Source organism: Aythya ferina (genome assembly GCF_964211825.1).
Source record: "Aythya ferina genome assembly, chromosome: W".
Lineage (NCBI taxonomy): Eukaryota > Metazoa > Chordata > Aves > Anseriformes > Anatidae > Aythya > Aythya ferina.
The window spans coordinates 8,148,857-8,172,488 of record NC_140313.1 but is presented as its reverse complement, the minus strand read 5'-3'; the positions used below and the strand labels follow the sequence as shown (position 1 = coordinate 8,172,488).

General features: G+C 48.3%; 1 protein-coding gene and 1 long non-coding RNA gene across 2 annotated transcripts in view; both read right to left on the bottom strand.

Annotated features, from left to right (window-relative positions):
• LOC311426378 overlaps positions 1 to 22,912 on the bottom strand; it is a 37,387-nt gene extending 14,475 nt beyond the window's left edge. Inside the window, exons 1-3 of the long non-coding RNA XR_014686686.1 lie at positions 19,322 to 22,912; positions 14,316 to 14,452; positions 9,559 to 11,493 (exon numbers count right to left, since the gene is read on the bottom strand). This is a non-coding gene — a long non-coding RNA (uncharacterized lncRNA). The remainder of the gene's footprint in view (positions 1 to 9,558; positions 11,494 to 14,315; positions 14,453 to 19,321) is intronic.
• Positions 1,853 to 5,412, bottom strand: LOC311426356 (adenosine 5'-monophosphoramidase HINT1-like). The gene is made up of 3 exons (XM_084502813.1): positions 5,235 to 5,412; positions 2,903 to 3,008; positions 1,853 to 2,198 (listed from the first exon to the last, which is right to left on the bottom strand). The coding sequence occupies exons 1-3, from the start codon at positions 5,378 to 5,380 to the stop codon at positions 1,944 to 1,946; spliced, it is 507 nt and encodes a 168-aa protein (XP_084358939.1). The 5' UTR covers positions 5,381 to 5,412; the 3' UTR covers positions 1,853 to 1,943.
• Positions 22,913 to 23,632: the final 720 nt, after the last annotated feature.

Genomic DNA, 23,632 nt, shown 5'->3' with positions numbered 1-23,632 from the left:
CTGTGTCCACTTCTGGGCTCCCCGGTACAAAAAAAGACAAGGATCTCCTGGAAAGAGTCCAGCGGAGGGCAACAAAGATGATACGGGGCCTGGAGCATCTTCCCTATGAGCAAAGACTGAGAGACCTGGGTCTGTTCAGCCTGGAGAAGAGAAGACTGAGAGGGGATCTTATCAATGTTTACAAATATCTTCTGCGTGGGAGACAGTGGGATTTCGCCACCCTCTGTGCAGTGGTTAGTGGGGATAGGACAAGGGGCAACGGCCTGTACTGGGTCTGGCTGGGACGTTAACTTTCCCGGCAGCAGCCCATACAGTGCTGTGCTCTGCACTTGTAGCTAGAACAGCAGTGGTATCACACCAGTGTTGCGTCTACTGCCGAGCAGCGCTGGCACAGCATCAGGACTCTCTCTAACCCTCCTAGGGGGTGGGCAAAAAAGCGAGAAGACAAACATCACCAGGGCAGCTGACTTCAACCAACCAAAGGGATATTCCATACCGTATGATGTCACACTCAGCAATAAAAGGTGGAAACAGGAAGAAGAGGGGAAGGCTGGGCTCTCGTTGTGAAAACGTCGGTCTTCCTCCCAAACACCGGCTACGCACGTTGAGGCCCTGCTTCGAGGACGTGGTCAAGCATCGCTCATTTGTGGGAAGTAGAGACTAATTTCTTTCCTCTGCACTACTTCCACGTAGCCTTTATTTGTTTTGTTTTTTTCCTTTTTTCCCTTTCCCCCTTTCTTTTCCCCTTTAGTTAAATTGTTTAATTAATAATCAATATTATCAAGGAAGGATCATATAGGACAAGGGGGAATGGTTTTAAACTAAGACAGGGGAGATTTAGGTTAGATATTAGGAGAAAGTTTTTCACTCAGAGGGTGGTGAGGCACTGGAACGGGTTGCCCAGGGAGGTCGTGGATGCCCCATCCCTGGGGGCGTTCAAGGCCAGGCTGGATGCAGCTCTGGGCAGCCTGTTCTAGTGGTTGGCTAACGAATCAAGTTTCTTTATGAGGAACGGAGTCACAAAAATCATTTCATTTAGCAAGTTTCAAACACTAAGAGTATTTAATAGCATTTTAACGTTCCCACGCTCCAGTAAGCCTTGAATGTAATCGCGATTAAACAAGGAGCAGAGCGAAGCCATAGGTCTAACAAAGCACGAGAGGTGATCGCATTTAAAAGCCTTATGGTGCCTTTAGCTAATCCTTCTTCTAGTTACTGAACAACGGACTTCGTTTAGGGAAAAAAAAAAAAAAAGACACTAAAAATAAATACAAAAAAAATAAAGAGAACGGCAGCCGAGTCTCGAACTTATCAGAAGCCGACTCAAGCATCCCAGAGCCTTCTACATCCTGTGGGAGGAATTCCTTCTCAAAGTTGCGAAACCCACGAGGAGGACCGAAAAGAAAGCGGTAGCAAAACTCCTAGGGTAGTCAAGAACAGGCTGACAAGCACCTGTCAGAAATTACACCCGGTAGAGTTTATTCTGCCTCCTCCTCGGGACAGGGGCAGACAACAGACAATGCCTGGAAGCTTTCTTCCAACCTTATTCTTCTCTGGTTCTACATCTGCCAGTCCTCAACGCGGCTATTTCGCAATAAAAGGGCACGCTTTTATTCGGGAGCAGGGGGAAGATAGCAAGGCCTCAAACACACAGCACATCCTAGATCGTCTTAGGAAGACGGAGACCCACAGGACCGCCGAGCGCTTCTAGCTTCGCGTTCCAAATGAATGGGCAAACCACCACCTACACGACACTGTCAACGGACCAAAACATTCTACACACGTGCGCTCCAGGGAGACGCCGTTTTAACTTGCGGAACTATTTCCATCGGTAAGACACGCAAGACAGAGGTGATATCCCCATGCTCCATCTTTATTGTGCAAATGCTGCTCAAAAGCTCTTTATTACCCTCCACAGACAGCCGTCCAAAAAAAATAATAAATCAAACCTCAACAGGGGCTAGACTGATGGGCAACATATGAAACCTATTCGGCGGCGACCCGTACGCGTGCAGTGACGCCTGCGGTGCAAAAACCTTAGCCGCGAGGCCGGCCCAACTGACCGCCACCCAGAATACGTAGATGTACACGATAGTCTGAAGGGCCCAAGGGTGGGCATTCACAGCCATCCGGAATCCATTGGTCAGGTCCAGGTTAACAGCACACTTCTTGCCAACAACCACGAAACGCCCAAGAAGCTGGAAAAAGGAAATAACGTCACCTAACGTGCTGTGCCACGACGCACAGAATGAACGCGAGCGGAGAACCACCCACAGAACACGGTTAGCTAATCCTTCACAATTCAACCGCCGCTCTTTGAATTACCCTCTAGACAGTAACAGACTACAAAACAGTCACAGAAGCTGAATTTGTCTTGGGGCTTAAAGCCCCCGTCATAGCTTCGGGCAACGTAAGCCACTCTGGCGGAAAATAAAAGCTTCACGGTGCCTTTTCTCTTGCGTGGGCTCACAGAGCCTTGGAACTTGACTTGCATAGCTAACAGCGAAACAAACACCCAAGCGCCGCTCAACCAGCTTTCCCTTTCCTCGCCTCTGACCTGCCCAAACCCCAAGCCCTCTTCTGCATAGTCAAGGCACCACCCCCGCTGTCCGGAAACCGTGAAAACGGGCATCAGACCGCACGCCGGAACAACGCTGCTTTTTGCACTGCAAGCGCGTAGCTGGAGACGAGCATCGCTTTATATCACTGCTCTCAGTCAAAAAGCTCAACTTCATTACAAGCTAGAGGCGAAAGACTACAGCATCGGACAACCCCAAATAGCCTACTGTGCGCCCCTCTGCAACAGCCAGAGGAAAAGAGGGGACGGGAAAGAGTCTAGGAAGTTACAAACCTGTTACAGGTACAGCCAGCCTAGCAAACAGAAAGCTCCCACAGTACTCACGGGTCCGCCAGAATCGTCTGCTTCACATAACCGGACAACTGCCTTCTCAGGAAGGACTAGGAAAAAACACTGGAGCCTGAGGCGAACTATCACGGAACGCAAGGCACTGGAGGAAGAGTAAACAGTTAAAACGTAGTCGGCTTCAGAGAAAGGCAACAGCTTAAGCAAATCACTATGCCCCACTGAACTCGTCCTACCGAAGCAGATTATCAGGCGCCCCAAACGCGCACGACAAAACAGCGATTCTTCTTAAGCGAGCTTTGAATAGGCAAAGTTCTCTACCTTCTACGCACAAGACACACAAGCGGCAAACAATGGCTAACTGTCCTTCGGTTATGTCCAAATATTGCCTCGGCCAGAGGCAGGAAGGCATCTTCAAAGAACCTGGAGTAATCCGGCTGAGGCCGTATTAACTCTCCGTCCTCGAGAACGCCACGTACTCAGGGGAAGGAACGTTCCAAATTAGCCCGTTACGGCCGGACCGACGTCAGACACCTCCAGACCGAGGCCAAGGCATCACCTTCGAAACACGAATACCACCGACCTGTAGGAAACCATCAACTCGCAACTACTTGCGAGGGAACTCCCCAAATCACCAGCAGACAGAAACTGCATACGGCGCCAGAAGCAGGATCCAGCGCGCAAGGTGACGGGGGCAGCGAGACAGCCGAGTACTTCAGGTTAGCGACTTCCGCTATTTTTATTTGTTTTAGATGCGACTGAAACACTGCCGATAAGACTCGATTCCACAGATGCTTTGTACTTCTTACTCACCATCGCCTTTCACTGCACGACAATCGAGAATTATAAGCCTTCCTCACGCTCCTCCCTATAACATCGCTCAACCGTAAAACAGGCCTTCGGTACAGCGAGCTAAGCAAATTCAAGACCATTCGCTAGAGCCAACTACGCTCCAAAAGCGGTTCTAAGCCCCCGCCCCCTCCCCCCACCTCAAGTTAAGACCAAGCGAGAAACTGCAACTAATTCGTCCTCCAGGAAACGCGTCGCACTAAGAGCGGTCAGAGTAGGTTGTCTGCTCTCAAGTCACTCATCAGACTCAAGTTAACGGCCTGGTTCTCCAATCAAGCACAGCGTTCAGGTTACATACGTTGCTGCAGCCAGTACGGCCGAGTCAAAACAGATGCACGTGCGCACACACACACACACGCACACTCCTCGCGCAGCCTTCACCACGAAGGAGACAGGAAACGCGCCCTTTCGTAAAGGCGGGGCGCTACCGCAAGCACGGTTTCCGGAGAGCAGTTGAACGCTTCCAATACTCCAAACGGGCGGCAGCTGCAACATTACCGAGACCTATTAAGAAAGCGCTGTTCCAAGCAACGCGTCAACGCTTTGAGCAACCCGATCTAGTGAAACACGTCCCTGACCGCGGCAGGCGGGTTGGGCTAGATGATCTTTAAGGGTGCCTTCCAAGCCAAACCATTCTACGAGTCAGCACGCAGAGCGGGCAACGCAGCCCCTTTCACTAAGGGCCTGTTTTCCACGCTGCAGATAAACCCTGCCGTCAGAAGCAGAGGAAATCCCTAACTGTCCTATCTTTAGCATTTCAAACTTAAAAACAGCAACAACGGTTATGCTGGACACTAACTTAGAGTTAACACCTTGCAGATAACATCTGCAATTTTTTCATAACTCTCAGCAGCTGCTCACTTAGTTCCTAGCACGTTGCGGCGCACCAGCATCAGTGAACCTTGCCAGCGTGCTCTTATCACGGTCCACCTCCAGCACGGAAATGAGAGCTGGGAAGCTCTCGCAGCCTGCGGGATTGACTGGTTTCTAGGTGTTTAAGAAAGCTAGGAAAAGCTGCAATTCTTCCCTTTCACAAGCCACTTTGGAGAGAGCGCGCGCTCGTGTGCGCGGTGGGGGTGGTGCCATAACCAAAGCCTAGCACAGCCGAGCCGGGGCGTCTCTAGAACGCTATCACGAGGCGCATCAAGACCTGCATTTCTGCTACGCAGAAACGACTGATTGCGGTCACTACTGCGATGCTCACTGCCTATATGCATACAGTCCGAACCCCCAAGGAGACCGACTGCGCCGGCGACCCAGTACGCGCCGTGGCACCCCGGGGGCAGGCACCGAAGAAGCGCGGCGTTTTAGAGGCGCTGCAGTAGAGAGCGCCACGAGCCGGAGAGACCCCGACCGACCGACCGACCGTCCGTCCGTCCGTCCGTCCCTCCCTCCCGCAGCAAGGCCACCACCCGCCCTGCCGCACTCCCGGGACCCGCGACGGGCCCTCGTTTCAGAGGGCCTGCGAGCGGCCGAGGGAAAGGAAAGGAAGGAAAGACTCGCACAACAACGCCGCGGCTACCTCCTCGTCCACGACCGCTCATCCTCACGGAGAACGTTGGCGGGGACCTCCTTGCCCTTGCAGGCGACCTCTCCGAAAGCTCCGAAAGCAGCGGCAGCGCCGCCACCGGGCCAGGCGGCCTGCGCCCTAACAATCCCGTCGGCCATGACGGCGCCCGCTCGGTACAACGCCCCCTCGCTTCCCGCACTCGGCCCGGCCCTCCGCGGCGCTCATTGGGCCGACAGATCGCCGCCGACCGCCCCCGCGCCTCGATTGGCTGCCTCGCCTGCCCTCTTCCCTTGTCCCCGCCCTCTCGGCGGCTCCGCTCCCGTCGACCCGGTGCTTATCGGCGCTCAGGGAGGTCGCGTGCCCTCGGGGCGCGGAGGGAGCCGACCGGGAGGGAGGAAGTGGGCGCCCGAAAACGGGCTGGGCGGCTCCGCGGAGGGAATCTGGGCCCTGCACGGCTGGGAAACGAGCTCCACAGAACAGGCGCTCCGCTCATAGAATCATAGCGTGGCTTGGGTTGGAAGGGAGGGCGAGAAACACTCCGTAGCCGATAGCTTAGGCTCAGGCGAGGATCTCAGTGAAGTAGTAATTTACTCGCGATTGATTGCAATGGCGGGCGCCCCACAAGCAGGAGAGCGCGCCTACTAGTTCCAAAACACAGTTTATGTGCTTTTTGATGACAGGACCCTCCCCCGTTTCCCCACTGAGGGGGTAATCCAGGTTCACAATCTATCTGATGTGGTAATGTTTCTTCACTTATCTGACTTGACACCGCCATTTTCACCTAATTGTCCTAAGGAGTCTGGTTGTCTGCATTTTACGAGGTCGCCTGCTAAGCTTTCTTATCACTGCAAGCATATCTCAGTACCACAGTTCCTTCCCTCTAAACAGCGGAACTCTGCAAAAACAACGTTTCTATTCCCACAACAGGTACCGCAGGTATTTGCATTCCTTGTATAACCGAGTGTATTGGGCTGGTAAAACATGGAATTATTAAAATCCTCCACATATCCCCCCAGTACAACCATCCCAATTTTAGTAAGCCAATCAACACCCATAAAGCACGCCCCCCGCCCCCCGATAATCCTCCTAGATCGATTCCATAGCGAGTTTGAACTGGGGCACGTGCAATTTTCTTCGTTTCTTTTACAAGATCATTTACAGCTTTTCCTTCTGTTGTGGTTTAAGCCGGCCGGCAGCTAAACACCACACAGCCGTTCGCTCACCCTCTCCCCTCCCTCTCTGGGATGGGGAGAGAAACGGGGAAACGGGAAAGCGAAGCCCGTGAGTTGAGATAAAGACAGATAAATAATAACAATAACAATATTAATAAAGACAATCATTATGATAATAGTATTACTAATAATAACGTAGAATCATAGAATCATAGAATATCCTGAGTTGGAAGGGACCCTTAAGGATCATCAAGTCCAACTCTTGACACCGCACAGGTCTACCCAAAAGTTCAGACCATGTGACTAAGTGCACAGTCCAATCTCTTCTTAAATTCAGACAGGCTCGGTGCAGTGACCACTTCCCTGGGGAGCCTGTTCCAGTGTGCAACCACCCTCTCTGTGAAGAACCCCCTCCTGACGTCAAGCCTAAATTTCCCCTGCCTCAGCTTAACCCCGTTCCCGCGGGTCCTGTCACTGGTGTTAATGGAGAAAAGGTCTCCTGCCTCTCGACACCCCCTTACGAGGAAGTTGTAGACTGTGATGAGGTCTCCTCTCAGCCTCCTCTTCTCCAGGCTGAACAGGCCCAGTGACCTCAGCCGTTCTTCGTACGTCTTCCTCTCAAGGCCTTTCACCATCTTCGTAGCCCTCCTCTGGACACTCTCCAACAGTTTCATGTCCTTTTTATACTGTGGTGCCCAGAACTGCACACAGTACTCGAGGTGAGGCCGCACCAGCGCAGAGTAGAGCGGGACAATCACCTCCCTTGACCTACTAGCGATGCCGTGCTTGATGCACCCCAGGACACGGTTGGCCCTCCTGGCTGCCAGGGCACACTGCTGGCTCATATTCAACTTGCTGTCTACCACGACCCCCAGATCCCTCTCTTCTAGGCTGCTCTCCAGCGTCTCATCGCCCAGTCTGTACGTGCAGCCAGGGTTTCCCCGTCCCAGGTGCAGGACCCGGCACTTGCTCTTATTGAACTTCATGCAGTTGGTGATCGCCCAGCTCTCCAACCTGTCCAGATCCCTCTGCAAGGCCTTTACGCCCTCATTTGAGTCCACAACTCCTCCAAGTTTGGTGTCATCAGCAAACTTGCTCAAAATACCTTCTATTCCTACATCCAGATCGTTTATAAAAATATTGAAAAGTACCGGCCCTAAAATGGAGCCTTGAGGGACCCCACTGGTGACCGCCCGCCAGCCTGACGCAGCCCCATTTACCATAACCCTTTGGGCCCTGCCCGTTAGCCAATTGCTCACCCATCGTATGATGTTTTTATTTAGCTGTATGGTGGACATTTTGTCCAGTAGGATCCTATGGGAAACCGTGTCAAAAGCCTTGCTGAAGTCCAAAAAAATCACATCAGCTGGTTTCCCTTGGTCCACCATACGGGTGATCTTATCATAAAAGGAAATCAGGTTAGTTAGGCAGGACCTACCCTTCACAAACCCATGCTGGCTGGGACCAATGACTGCTTTGTCCCCCAGGTGCGCCTCAATAAGTTCGAGAACCAACTTCTCCATGATTTTACCAGGCACTGACGTGAGACTGACAGGCCTGTAATTGCTAGGGTCTTCTTTCTGACCCTTCTTGAAAATCGGCACAACATTTGCCAGCTTCCAGTCTACCGGGACCTCTCCAAATTCCCAGGATCGTTGAAAAATAATTGAAAGAGGTTCCGCGATGACGTCCGCCAGCTCTTTCAGCACCCGGGGATGAATCCCATCCGGACCCATGGACTTGTAGGGATCCAGGTGGAGTAGCAAATCCCGCACACGTTCAGGGTCAGTTGGGAGTTTGTCATCCCCACCGTCCCTGTCCTCCAGCTCAGGGCACCCTGGGTCCCGAAGCCCATCATCGGCATTGAAGACAGAGGCAAAGAAGGCGTTAAGCGTCTCTGCTTTGCCTATGTCATTGTCTGTGAGGAGACCTTCCCTATCAAGGAGCGGCCCTATGTATTCTTTAGTTCTCCTTTTTCCATTCACATATCTAAAAAAAACCTTTTTATTTTCTCTCACAGACACAGCCAGCTTCAACTCTAGCTGTGCTTTATTTTTTTAACGTGTATGTGTTTTTTTTAACGTGTATGAAACAAATGATGCACAATGCAATTGCTCACCACCCGCTGTCCAATGCCCAGCCTAACCCCGAGCAGTCCGGCCCTCCTCCCAGCTCTTGCTGCACCCCCAGCCTGCTTGCTGGCAGGACAGAGTGAGAAGCTGAAACGTCCTTGGCTTGTCCTTGGCTTGGTGTAAGCACTGCTCTGCAACAATTAAAACATCAGCATGTTATCAGCACTCTTCTCATCCTAAGCCCAAAACATAGCATTCTACCAGCTACTAGGAAGAAACACCTTCATCACCAATCTATAAAACAGCAATTACTAAGGTTAAATTTTCCACAGACTTCTCCTTCTTGTGCAAATAATCCAAAGCTAAGCGATTTTGATACAAAGCAGCCCTCATCTTAGTGTTTTGCTTTGCAATTAATCCAAGTGCATCTCCGGTTTTATTTACAACTATTTCTATTACAGCTTGTAACCTAATTATTCTATTAAGCATATATATTGGGGTCCTATAGCCCCAGGATCCGTCTTCTGCCCACATAGCTGGATCATGTCATAAGTAGCTCAGTCCCAAAATAGGATTATAATCAAAGTTTACAATTTATTAAAAGAATAGAGGTAAGCAAACGGCGCTGCGTGTGCCGGGAGTCTCCACTCCACCTAGTCGCACACCTGTTACATCAAGATGCTGATTTTTTATGCTCCTAGACTAATACATATTCATTACTATTTCTAAAAACAAAAAACAAAAAACAAAAAAAAACACAACGGAGTTATTATAATTAGTTCCGGAATCTGAACCCTCCTACTGGAGCATGCGTATCAGTCTCTGGTGGTCCCTCTGGGGGTCTTCCATGATGAAGGCTCATAGTCTTCCCCTCCGGCTTTTTTTTTTTGTCCTTCTTCTTTGTACTCCTTGGCTGCATGTCAAAAGCTTGCACAGCGTTCCCTGCGAGCTTTGTCTTTTAGCCGTCCTTCAGCTTTTCCCTTCTCCTTAATCTCCTGGCCAGATATCAGGGGCTTGCATAGTGTCCCATTCAGAAGTCATAACCGTTAGCAGTTGTTAGCAGTTGTTCTGAAACCCCCAGGTATCAGAGACTTCAAGGAAAGAACATACGAATACATTTTCCTTCAAGCTCTCTATTGACACGCATTGTTAAAACATTCCTCACAATCCCTTATCTTCTTTTTAATATCCTCAATTCGTGTCTCTTTTTCAACTTTTGTCATTAATAACTGGATTTCATCAGTCCGTTCTCGGAAGGTCCAATTCTTAAGCAGCATAATTGACATATCCCCTTCCTTTTTTAATGAAGTCATTACAAATGTACTATTTATCATCCGGCGCATCAATAATGTAAAGCAAGGTATCATACAAGGTATGAATAATAACATCATTACAGCACATAAAAATAAAAATAACATCCTTTTAACCCATGGTCCACCAGGCAGCCATGAAAATAAATCCCAATCCATACCCTTCCAAGTTTGTGCTGGGACGTGGGCCAATTTTCTAATTTCTTTTGTTATCTGTTTAACCACTTTCCCATTATCGTCAATTTGTAAGCAACAATTAGAATCATTTAGTTTCCCACCCCCCCCCACTTCTGCTAGTAAATAGCAGAACAACATTCTATGTTGAAAAACAGCATTCCTCATCTGGGTGGACTGGTCAGCTAAAAGATCCAAAGCTGTCGCTGTTTGATTGGTTATTATTTTGAGGACAGCTTGCAACCTAATTATTCGATTCAAATTATAAATAGGTTCTCGGGCTCCAGATATTACCTCATTCGGGTTCCAGGTAGCTGGTCCATAATACTGTATGATTCTTTCAGGGGGCCATTCATTTTCTCTCCATTTTTGAGCACTACCTCCGGCTAAGGAAGCATCAATAGATCGTTTTTCTCTATTCAGATCATCATATAATTTTATTCCTAAGTGATTTCCTTGTATTTGTGACAATAAAAAGAACAAGGGCCTTATGTACCCCACATAGCATATTCCTGACCAGTCCTTTGGTAGCCTTTTATAGGCCTGTTTGCCACACACCCAATAATGTCCCTTTAGAGCCCACGTCCCATTTGGAAAAGGACCGTCCCATTCTCTTTTATTCCTTGGGGCGTGAAAATACAAAGTGTTTCCGTTACCAAGCGGTCCTGTTACAATGTTTGCCCCATTAGTACTCATATATATATACACCTCCAAGCTCCCGCACTAGATTCCCACTCACAATGACGACTAAGTTCTCCTTCACGACTTGTCATATTACGAGCTGACCAGAAATGTTTAAAGAACACTTGTGTCCCATGCTCATTTTTCCACCTCCAGCGGTAGACTCTTACCACATGCTGCTCCCTAGTGGTGTTATCACGCTGACAACTCAGGATTTGAACGTCGAATTGTCCCTTTGATTGTGCTCTTGCCATGGCTTCACATCCAGGTCCAAAAACTTTCTTATATGAGCATTTCAGCCAAGTCCCGTTTTTCAGCTGGACATGCCTAGCATTCCATTTCCTTTACTTGCTGTACAGTTTATAGGTCCACATTCAGGATCAGTACATTCATACCCAGGAGATAGAGCCCATTTACAAACGCTTTTTCCCACCTTTACTGTTCCTGTTCTGTTTAAACAGTATATACCTTTCTCTGACGAGTGCAATTGCCACGGGCCTTCTTCCTCTTTCCAGAATTGTGTACCATTATGAACTTCACTCAAATTACTAACCCACCGCTTAGGTTCAACCGGGCCAGCTACCCAGGGCCAACTTTCAGCTCCCCCTGGTCCCCCACAAACCCAGCAATTGCTAAGGTTAAAAGCCTTGGCCACTTCCTCCCCCAGAATGAAAAAGTTATTCCCATGGCTTAATTGCCCTTGTAAAAATAGTACCAGGAAGTATAACATCTTTCTGCGTCGTCCAGGGGGTATCGTGGGGGTGTGAGAAACGCCTTCAATCAAGGGGTTGGGCCCACTTCCAGGATCTATTTGAGCTTGGGTTACTGTTCAGCCTTTGAGGGTGATCCAGCTCCTGGGAAACTAATTACAATAGGTTAAAAAAAAAATCTTATTTATTATATACACATATCTTTGCTTGCTTGTTTGTTTCTTTTTTCCTGGGACAACCTGGCTTTAGTGCGGGAGAAGTCCGGTCGAGGCCCTCTCACTCGGCAGTCAATATCCGTAGGGGTTGCCTCCCTCGGTAGACCATACACACCGCAGTGGAGAGTCCTGCCCCGGTCTTGCCTTCTCCCTTTCTTCCCTTCAGGCTCATCCCCTTCTTCTGGCATCCTTAATTTATGCAGAGCCTTATTGCCAGAACATTAGTTCTTTTTTAGCTTTAATTTCAGTTCCCCAGGAGCGGACTCAACCCTCCAAGTTTCGGTAGTTACTGGTCCTTTTACCCTGGATGCATGGGTCCAACCCCTTTCTGCTGTTCTCACAGCTGTTTCAGTAGTAAGTAAAACAAGGTACGGTCCCTCCCATCGGGGGTTCAATGATTCTTCCCTCCAGGTTTTTATTAAGACCTTGTCTCCTGGTTCTATCTTATGAATAGCAAATCCTAAAGGTGGTGTTTGAGCCATCACTCCAATTTCTCTTAGCTCTTGTAATCTCCTTCCAATAGTAATTATATATTTCTGGATGCTACGACCCTCAACTACATTGTTGCCTAGAGGCATCCCTTGAGAATAAGGCATACCATATAACATTTCATATGGCGATAATCCAGTCTCACTGTGTGGTTTAGTTCTTATGTTTAGAAGTGCCAATGGTAAGCATTTCATCCAGGGCATTTGTGTCTCGATCATTGATTTAGCCAATTGTTGTTTTATTGTTTGATTCAATCTTTCTACTTTCCCTGAGCTTTGTGGGTGCCACGGAGTATGATATTCACAGAATCACAGAATTTCTAGGTTGGAAGAGACCTCAAGATCATCGCGTCCAACCTCTGACCTAACACTAACAGTCCCCTCTAAACCATATCCCTAAGCTCTACATCTAAACGTCTTTTAAAGACTTCCAGGGATGGTGACTCCACCACTTCCCTGGGCAGCCTGTTCCAATGTCTAACAACCCTTTCGGTAAAGAAGTTCTTCCTAACATCCAACCTAAAACTCCCCTGGCGCAACTTTAGCCCGTTCCCCCTCGACCTGTCACCAGGCACATGGGAGAACAGACCAACCCCCACCTCGCTACAGCCTCCCTTGAGGTACCTATAGAGAGCGATAAGGTCGCCCCTGAGCCTCCTCTTCTCCAGGCTGAACAAGCCCAGCTCCCTCAACCGCTCCTCGTAGGACTTGTTCTCCAGACCCCTCACCAGCTTCGTCGCCCTTCTCTGGACTCGCTCAAGCGCCTCGATGTCCTTCTTGTAGCGAGGGGCCCAAAACTGAACACAGTACTCGAGGTGCGGCCTCACCAGAGCCGAGTACAGGGGGACGATCACTTCCCTAGCCCTGCTGGCCACACTGCTTCTTATACAAGCCAGGATGCCGTTGGCCTTCTTGGCCACCTGAGCACACTGCTGGCTCATATCCAGCCAACTATCAACCAATACTCCCAGGTCCTTCTCCGCCTGGCAGCTTTCCAACCATTCCTCTCCCAGCCTGTAGCTCTGCTTGGGGTTATTGCGCCCCAGATGCAGGACCCGGCACTTGGCCTTGTTGAACTTCATGCAGTTGACCTCAGCCCATCGGTCCAGCCTATCCAGATCTTCCTGCAGAGCCTTCCTACCCTCGAGCAGATCGACACACGCGCCTAGCTTGGTGTCATCTGCGAACTTACTGAGGGTACACTCAATGCCCTCATCCAGATCATCGATGAAGATATTAAAGAGGACTGGCCCCAGCACCGAGCCCTGGGGAACACCACTACGTGTGGGAAACGTGTGGGAAACGGTGTCAAAAGCCTTGCTGAAGTCAAGGTAGACCACATGCACAGCCTTTCCCTCATCCACCAAGCGCGTCACTTTGTCATAGAAGGAGATCAGGCTCGTCAAGCAGGACCTGCCTTTCATAAACCCATGCTGACTGGGCCTGATCGCCTGCTTGCCCTGCAAGTGCCGCGTGATGGCTCTCAAGATAATCTGCTCCATGAGCTTCCCTGGCACTGAGGTCAAACTGACAGGCCTATAGTTGCCCGGGTCTGCCCTACGGCCCTTCTTGTAGATGGGCGTCACATTTCCTAGCCGCCAGTCAACTGGGACCTCCCCCGATAGCCAGGACTGTTGATAAATGATGGTAAGCGCCTTGGCCAGCTCCTCTGCCAGTTCTCTCAGTACCCTTGGGTGGATCCCATCCGGCCACATCGACTTGCGCGCATCCAAGTGCCGTACCAGGTCACCAACCATTTCTTCGTGGATAGTGAGGGCCACATTCAGCCCCCCATCCCCTTCTGCCAGCTCAGGGTACTGGGTATCCAGAGAACAACCGGTATTGCCGCTAAAGACTGAGGCAAAGAAGGCATAAGCACCTCCACCTTTTCCTCATCTTTTGTAACAAGGTTTCCCCCCCGCATCCAGTAAAGGATGGAGATTCTCCTTAGAATTTTCCCACTGAATACCTAATTAGATTACCACACCAGAGGAAATAATCTAGCAGATAAAGAATACCACTTAGAATATTCCAATACCACTTAGAATATTCCCACTGAATACCCAATGATTGACATAATAATCTTATTATTTTAGAAGTAAAGTGTGTGCCCTGATCAGAACCAATGTACTGTATTATCCCATATCTAGGTATCAGGTGTTCTAATAAAATTTTTGCCACCATTTGTGCCGTAGCTCGTGCTACGGGATAAGCTTCTACCCATTGCGTTAAATGATCTACTATTACCAATAGATATTTTATCCTCCCTACCTTGGGCAATTCAGTGAAATCAACTTGTACTCTCTCGGAAGGCCCATAAGCTGTTTTTCTCCCTCCCGTGGCTGCTTGTCGAAACACTTTCTTATTTATCTTCTGACAAGTTAAGCAACGTGGTGTAATTGGCTTTGCTATTTAAAAACAAACAAACAAAAAACAAAAAACAACAATGCAACCAAATTGTTTTAGTAAATGGTCACTTAACACCTGTGTACCCCAATGTGTTTGTGCATGCAAACGTCCCAATATTTGCTTATCGGTTAGAAGACCTCCGCGCTCGCTTTGGAACTACGTTCCGTCTCAGTCACACTCTTACACACACGCAGGCAACCGAATCCCACCCAACTGAACGGTATACGCCTTAAACACTTACGACTCTGTCGTCTTCGTCCAGATCTTCGCGCGCAGAATTACGGGCAAAAACAATGCTGCAGCCGGCAAGGGAGCTCATAACAAAAACAAAATCTTTGCTTACCTTTATTCAGGTTCAAATGGCATTGGTTCCGGACAGGAGCCACCAAATGGTGGGGCGCCTCTCCTAGATTAAAATCCAGGAACCAAAACCATCCCGGACGAGCCCCCAAGTTGTTATAAATAGCTCAGTCCCAAAAGAGGACTATAATCAAAGTTTACAATTTATTAAAAGAATAGAGGTAAGCAAACGGCGCTGGGTGCGCCGGGAGTCTCCGCTCCACCTAGTCGCACACCCGTTACATCAAGATGCTGATTTTTTATGCTCCTAGACTAATACATATTCATTACTATTTCTAAAAAAGAAAAACACAACGGAGTTATTATAATTAGTTCCGGAATCTGAACCCTCCTACTGGAGCATGCGTATCAGTCTCTGGTGGTCCCTCTGGGGGTCTTCCATGATGAAGGCTCATAGTCTTCCCCTCCGGCTTTTTTTTTCTTGTCCTTCTTCTTTGTACTCCTTGGCTGCATGTCAAAAGCTTGCACAGCGTTCCCTGCGAGCTTTGTCTTTTAGCCGTCCTTCAGCTTTTCCCTTCTCCTTAATCTCCTGGCCAGATATCAGGGGCTTGCATAGTGTCCCGTTCAGAAGCCAGAACAGTTAGCAGTTGTTCTGAGACCCCCAGGTATCAGAGACTTCAAGGAAAGAACATACGAATACATTTTCCTTCAAGCTCTCCATTGACACGCATTGTTAAAACATTCCTCACAGATCATAATAGGCCTTCAATCAAGGGGTTGGGCCCGCTTTCAGGGTCGATTGGGGCTTGCGTTACCATTCAGTTCAGCCTGTCGGCGTGATCCAGCTCCTGGAAAACAAATCACAATTTTATATGGGTTTAAAAAAAAGGTTCTTATGTTATTTTCTCGGGTGTCGTGGTTTAACCCGGCTGGCAGCTAAACACCACGCAGCCGTTCGCTTACCCTCCCCCCTCCCTCTCTGGGGCGGGGGAGAGAAATGGAAAGTGAAGCCCGTGAGTTGAGATAAAGACAGTTTAATAAGACAGGAAAATAATAATAATAATAATAATAATAATAATAATACAATGATGATAATAGTACTACTACTACGTACAAACAAGTGATGCACAATGCAATTGCTCATCACCCGCTGACCGATGCCCAGCTTAACCCCGAGCAGTCCGGCCCCCTCCCCCCGGCTAGCCACCCCTATATATTGTTTAGCATGACGTCAGATGGTATGGAATACCCCTTTGGCTAGTTCGGGTCACCTGTCCTGGGTCTGTCCCCTCCCAGCTCTTACTGCACCCCCAGCCTGCCTGTTGGCAGGACAGAGCAAAAGGCTGAGATGTCCTTGGCTTGGTATAAGCACTGCTCTGCAACAATTAAAACATCAGGGTGTTATCAGCACTCTTCTCATCCTAAGCCAAAACACAGCATTCCACCAGCTACTAGGAAGAAAATTAATTCTGTTCTAACTGAAACCAGGACATCGGGACAACCTAACCTTAGCGTGGGAGAAGTCCGGTCGAGGCCCTCTCACTCGGCAGTCAATACCCATAGGGGTTGCCTCCCTCGGTAGACCATGCACACCGCAGCGGAGGGTCCTGCCCCGGTCTTGCCTTCTCCCTTTCCTCCCTTTAGGCTTGTCCCCTTTATTTGGCATCCTTAATTCATGCAGAGCGTCACTGCCAGAACATTAGTTCTCCTTTAGCTTTAGTTTCAGTTCCCCAGGAGCGGACTCAACCCTCCAAGTTTCGGTAGTTACTGGTCCTTTTATTCTGGATGTGCGGGTCCAACCCCTTTCTGCTGTTCTCACAGCTGTTTCAGTAGTAAGTAAAACAAGGTACGGTCCCTCCCATCGGGGGTTCAATGATTCTTCCCTCCAGGTTTTTATTAAGACCTTGTCTCCTGGTTCTATCTTATGAATAGCAAATCCTAAAGGTGGTGTTTGAGCCATCACTCCAATTTCTCTTAGCTCTTGTAATCTCCTTCCAATAGTAGCATCCAGAAATATATAATTACGACCCTCAACTACATTGTTGCCTAGAGGCATCCCTTGAGAATAAGGCATACCATATAACATTTCATATGGCGATAATCCAGTCTCACTGTGTGGTTTAGTTCTTATGTTTAGAAGTGCCAATGGTAAGCATTTCATCCAGGGCATTTGTGTCTCGATCATTGATTTAGCCAATTGTTGTTTTATTGTTTGATTCAATGATTTCTACTTTCCCTGAGCTTTGTGGGTGCCACGGAGTATGGTATTCCCACTGAATACCCAATGATTGACAGAATACTTTTATTATTTTAGAAGTAAGCTGTGTGTCCTGAGCAGAGTCAATGTACTGGATTATCCCATATTTAGGTATCAGGTGTTCTAATAGAATTTTTACCACCATTTGTGCCGTAGCTCATGCTACGGGATAAGCTTCTACCCATTGCGTTAAAATGATCTACTATTACCAATAGATATTTTATCCTCCCTACCTTGGGCAATTCAGTGAAATCAACTTGTACTCTCTCGGAAGGCCCATAAGCTGTTTTTCTCCCTCCCGTGGCTGCTTGTCGAAACACTTTCTTATTTATCTTCTGACAAGGTAAGCAACGTGGTGTAATTGGCTTTGCTATTTCAAAAAAAAAAAACAAAAAAAAAAAACACGTAACCAAACTGTTTTAGCAAATGATCAGTTAACACCTTTGTACCCCAATGTGTTTGTGCATGCAAACGTCCCAATATTTGCTTCGCGTAAGCTTTTGGCAGTATCTCTCGCCTGTCTGGCAGCGTCCATTTTCCTTGTTCTAACTTAGCCCCTATTTTCTCCAGTTTCGTTTGTTTGGTTTGTTTTCCATTGCATTTCAAAGTTGGTCCAAAAGTTCCATAGGGGTTTCTTTTGGACCTTGTTGGAACTGATTCTCCATTCCCAATTTAACCAGATTTTGGTATTTACCGTTCATTATTTCCGGGGTGGCTATAGTCTCAGTGGGGGGTCGGTCAGGGGAATGCAATTGTCAACAGTTCCCTGAGCGGTCCCATCGGCAATCTGAGCTCACTCATAAACTCAGGTTGTTTTAAGAGTTAGCTGCCCTTCTGTTTCCATGACAACTCTCTCGGACCCATCATGGTCCCTCTGCCCCAAAGGGCTCACACCGGTGATTTTGAGATCACAGCCTCCTGTTGAGGCAGAACTATTAACATTCCTACATCCTCTTTCCCTGCTCATTCAACTTCAAACAGCTCTGTTAAATACTACATGCCACACCTTTAACACCGTCCACAACTCTTTTAACACTTCCTTTTATCTTTCTCCAGCCTGTACTTTTCTCATGCCAACACCAAAGGCTCAGTCAAGGGCCAATTAATTCCACTCCTTTTCTCTCTAAGATGCTGAAACAACGTATCAGTATACTACACTTCATCCTATTTTCCTTCTCTCCTCAAAAACATTAGTTGCAAGATAGTGTTACAGTCGACTGATCCATAAAGTGGCCATTTAGCTTATGTAGTGGCCACCACTGATTGCAATACTTAGTGGAAGTCCTCTTCCTTTCTGCGCTCCAAGTTCTAACAATATCCTTCGAATGTGCCAATATGCACCCAAGGAGGCTTTCTTTAAAACGTCTTTGTTTTGGATATTACTCATTTCTTTGATTTTCCATTCCCTTTTATTTATTTATTACTGTTCCTTATTAGTTGCCGCCCTTTGTTTCAATTTCCACGCAAACCTTTTTACTATCTTTTCCTAATCTTCTTCCCAAATGTCCCAGTTCTCTGGGATTAAATGCTTCTTCCCGCATACAAACTTTACTATTTCAGATTATTAAGGAGCCCCGTTCCAATCATAAATCCACGGAACTTCAGGAAAAGAGCTGAAGCACTCAGCCTTCCGTCTTCTAGACGAACATGACCACCTTTTCCACAAAATTTACATTTCAACAGGACCGAATTTCAAGCCGAATGCCAATTTTTCTCATGCACTTTCTTAGTAAGCCCATACAAAACAAGGGATCATCACTCCTGTGTATCCGTCAATATGGGGGCTTTAAAAAGGTATTGAGGCCTAAATAAATTCGCTCTCCCCCTTCTTACCGGATTCCCAGGGCTCAAACCCGAACCACCAAAGAAATGACTCTCTCCGTTCTACCGCTTCGATAATCAGTCAGCCCCCTCCCCCTCTCCAGTACTTGGGAAACTGACCAAACACCACAGCAAATACACCAAGGCTTCTAAACTGTTAGTTACTTAGATAATGCTCCCGCCTTTTTTCTTGTCACACTCAAAGCATTTAAGAGCAAAAATAGGATCACAAGATACACTGCCAGGCCCACATATTGGGCACCACCAATCAACACTTGGATAAAACAGCACTTCTTTTCAGTCTGTCACGCACTTCGTTCGTCTCCGGCCGCTCCCCTCATGGAGAACACGGAACCGCGGATCGGAACTCCGCACTCGCTTCGCAGCGACGCTGCGTCTCACTCCCACAGCACAATCATGCAATCACACAGAGAGGCCTCTAGCACATCTCATTCATACCACAAGAATATAATTTAGAATGATAACCAACCAAACAAGTATTGCCTCTGACTGTGTTCTTCGTGGAGTGACTCATTCCACTTGGTTTCAAACCCTTACACAAATGCTTTCAACACAAAATACCTGCACGTTTAAGAATAAGACATGCAATTATTAACACTCCAGTTAGTATCCCTCCAGCAGCTGAAAACATACCGCTTGTCCGCAGCTTCAGGAGGCCTTTGTCTGCTCCTGCGGTGAGCGGCCGAGAGCGGAGTCCCCTCCGAGCAAAACACTCAGGCTGCACCTAGGGGCGTCCGCTAATCATTATTCCTAATGGACTTTCTGGTGGTATGTCTGGTAATTTGCTCCCTTTCTTCTGGTCCTTGGTCTTCAGTTCTGTCTGACCCATCTAGGAATTTTACTATGGCAATTCCCACAGCCCTTGGTTACCTTAGTAAGAGTGTCTTGCAGGGGGTTCAGGACCTATCACCCACCCACGAATCCTATAGGAATCGCTTCGGTCCTTCACCGGCCAAGTCCCTCGCGGGAGACTGGAGCCGCGGTTAGAAGACCTCCACACTCGCTTCGGAACTAAGTTCCGTCTCAGTCACACTCTTACACACGCAGGCAACCGAATCCCACCCAACCAAACGGTATACGCCTTAAATGCTTACGACTCCGTCGTCTTCGTTCGGATCTTCGCGCGCAGAATTACGGGCAAAATACAGTGCTGCAGCCGGCAAGGGAGCTCGTAACAAAATCAAATTCTTTGCTTACCTTTATTCAGGTTCAAGATGCCATTAGTCCCGACCTGACTCGAACAGGAGCCACCAAATGGTGAGGCGCCTCTCCTAGATCAAATCAGAATTCAGGAACCAAAGCCATCCCGGACGAGCCCCCAACTGTTATAAATGACAATTCCCCCCTTTTCTTCTTTATAAACCGTTGATTTTTGAAAGACCTTTCTCTAAGGTGTAATTTGGTAGATTTCGTCTTCTCCTTCGCTTTCTTTGCTTTCCATCTCCTCATTATCACCTTATCTGAGTAAGGTGGTGGCTCCATGGTCATTTGTTTCAATAGTGCGGTTTCAGTTAACCACTGTACTAGTCCTCTTACACGGGGGATAATGCAGCAACCAATGGCTGTCAAAACTCCTACAACTACGATCAAGGATGTAAATATGCCTACTTTTTCTGCCAATTCACTGGCAAGGGTGGTAAGCCCTTGCAATGCTCTAGTTACTGAGCCATCTGGGGCAGTATTGCTGGGTGTAAGAGTGCAACAATGGTTGCTCAGTATCACACACACACACCCCACCTCCTTCCTCCGCGAGCATCATATCTAATGATGTTCTGTTTTCCCAAGCCAGTTTGCTGGTGCCATCTAGTTGTTCGGCAATTCCTCTCATCGCATCCCTTGTATAATTTATGACTCTCCGCTGATTAGAATAAATATAATTAATCCAATCCACGTTCTTATCGATCGTTACCCACCAGAACAGTGACTCAAACCCTGCAGCAATTTGATTCCTGGCTTTCTGTTCATCGGAAACTCCTCTAGGCACCCCAATAGAATCTACGTATACTCTGTCATCGAATGATACTCCTAAGCTTCTTTAACTTCTTCTGGGTATTTGTGATGTTTCTCTTTCAAATGCCAGGGTGAAGGGTATAGCTAAACGAACAAGCGCACAAGTGCCTCCCCAGTTATATGGTAGGGTGGACCGTAAGATCTTCCCTCCACCGTACCACCAGAGATCTGCCCTGGGTGGGGATCTCAAGTCTTGAGCAGTTTCCCATCAAGTCCTTGGTAGCACAAGGCAAATTCTCCCAGATGCTGGGTAGCACTCACACCCTGCCGTGAGAGGCAAGCTGTATGGTTACCTATAGCTGTAGAGAATGCAGGGGGAACCGCGATGTTGCTATCACACAAGGAACAGCAAAGAGAGACTTACAGGCCTCATTTCCCCAGGCAGTCTTTTCTTGGTACAATGTAATCATACATTGCATCCCCTGGGAATCCTTGGTCACACTTAAAACATCTTATCAAAGCCTGTCCCTGCTAGGATTCAGGCCACAACACAGGCAGCCTTCTTTGCCTGCCATTCCTTCATCTCTCTTCCTCTCCTTTCCATCCTGGCCCTGACTCCCCCTGAAGATTTTCTTCCTCTTTCTCCAACCCTCTGCCTCACTACCCGCTGCACTGTCAATACCATTAGTTTCGCTCTCTGCTTTTCCTTCTCATCTCCCCTCCGGACACACACCTCCAGGGCCTCCCGCAGGAGGGCCCCCCAGTGACTGTTCACTACATCCCCCCACCTTCTGGAGCATTTTCTGCATATCTTGCCAGGCTTTAATCACACAATGAACTTTCAAGAGCCCTTGGGATACCGGGTCCTCGGGACTCATCCCCGAGTACTTTCTCATTCTGACCCCAAGTCTCTCATATGATTTCTGTGTTGCACACTATCCTTACTCCAGCCAGGATTGGCAAGTGGGTATTTCTGCTCTGCCGGTAGTACCCCTGGTCCCGGAGGATGAGCTCTTTCCCATTCTTGTATAGCAGCTCTCCTCCTGATCATTCCCATCTCTTTCCCTGTAAACAACATACTTATAGGCATAATTCCCTCCCCCAAGAGTATAAGTCAGGTCCTAGGAACTGGTCTAATTGTTCAGCTAGGCTGTTGGGGTCCTCGAATAAAGACTTCCTCTCCTTCTTAAAAGTCCTAACCTCTCTGCTGCTAAGGAGGGGGGTAGTTCACCTAAGAGGATACACCGTTAGTGTTAGCACTGTTAGTGCCAGGGAAGGCAAAATTCTCAATATATCTTCTACCTTGTTCTAATTCTTGACAGAGCCTAGAGTACGATCCTTCTTTAGGGACAGTGTTAACTACAGTCCCTGTCTCCCTTCCTGGAGTGACTGCTGCTGCCACGGGTACAATATTAGGATTATAGGGAGCATAACTTGGCTCCTTCTCCGAAAAAGGAAGCTTATTGTTTACACATAAACGTAAAGCCTGAATTTTCATCAGACCCGTATTTTGGCCAAAATACTGCTGTTTCCTTAATTGGTTCTTTTGTCCAGACTGATACACAATATTTATTTTTTTTTTTTCCCTTTTACAATCTCCTCTAATTTTGGGATTACGTTTCCAATTTCTTATCATTCTTCAGGAAGAACTGTTGGTAGGCACTCCCCCAGGGATATTTCCCATTTTTCCTAGCCCTTGTCAGCGTGCTGCTACAGAAATTTCCCTCCTGCAGGGTACCTCACACTAACGTTCTGATTCTGGAAAATGGGGGTGTACTGCCAAGCACTTCCCCGTGCAAGGGCTACCACACACCTATGAATTTACCAGATTCCCTGGTGTACTTCCAAGCACTTCCCCCGTGCAAGGATTACCGTACACCAAGTTTCCCTGGTGTACTTCCAAGCACTTCCCTGCGCAAGGGCTTACCGTACACCAAATTTCCCGAGACTCTTCCTTTCTCTCCCTTATCTCACGCTTCGTCCGTCTCCGGCCACACCCCTCACAGAGCCACGGAACCGCGGATCAGGACTCCACACTCGCTTCGTACAAAAGTACGTCTCAATCACACATCACGCAGAGTCTCACCCAACCCCCAAGGCAATACTTAACATTTCTTACCTTGGTCTGTGCACAGAGTTACCGGATCAATTATCAAACCCGGAGTGCCTACCTTCTTCTCTTTCCCAGTACTTCACGGATCCTGCCTCTTTAATCAGTCTCGGGCCCTCTGTCAGCTCTCCGCAGAACCGCCACCGTCGATGCACAGGACCGTTGAAATCAGCAGGGCATGCTTTCCTCCTGCTGCGGCGGTGGGGCTCCCCGGTAGGTGACTGGATCCCGGACGAGCCCCCAAATTGCGAGAAACACTCCGTAGCCAATAACTTAGGCTCAGGCGAGGATCTCAGTGAAGTAGTAATTTACTCGCGATTGATTGCAATGGCGGGCGCCCCACAAGCAGGAGAGCGCACCTACTAGTTCCAAAACACAGTTTATATGCTTTTTGATGACAGGACCCTCCCCTGTTTCCCCACTGAGGGGGTAATCCAGGGACCTTACTTAAAGATCACCTAATTCCAACCCCCCCTCCCCACGCCCTGGGCAGGGACACCTTCCACTAGACCAGGTTGCTCAAAGCCCCATCCAACCTGGCCTTAAACACGTCCAGGGACAGGGCATCCACCACTTCTCTGGGCAACCCGTTCCAGTGCCTCACCCCCCTCTCAGGAAAGAATCGCTTCCAACTATCCAACCTAAGTCTACCCTCTCTGACTTCAAAACCATTACTCCTGGCCCTATCGCTCCTCTCCCTGGCAAAGAGTCCCTCCCCAG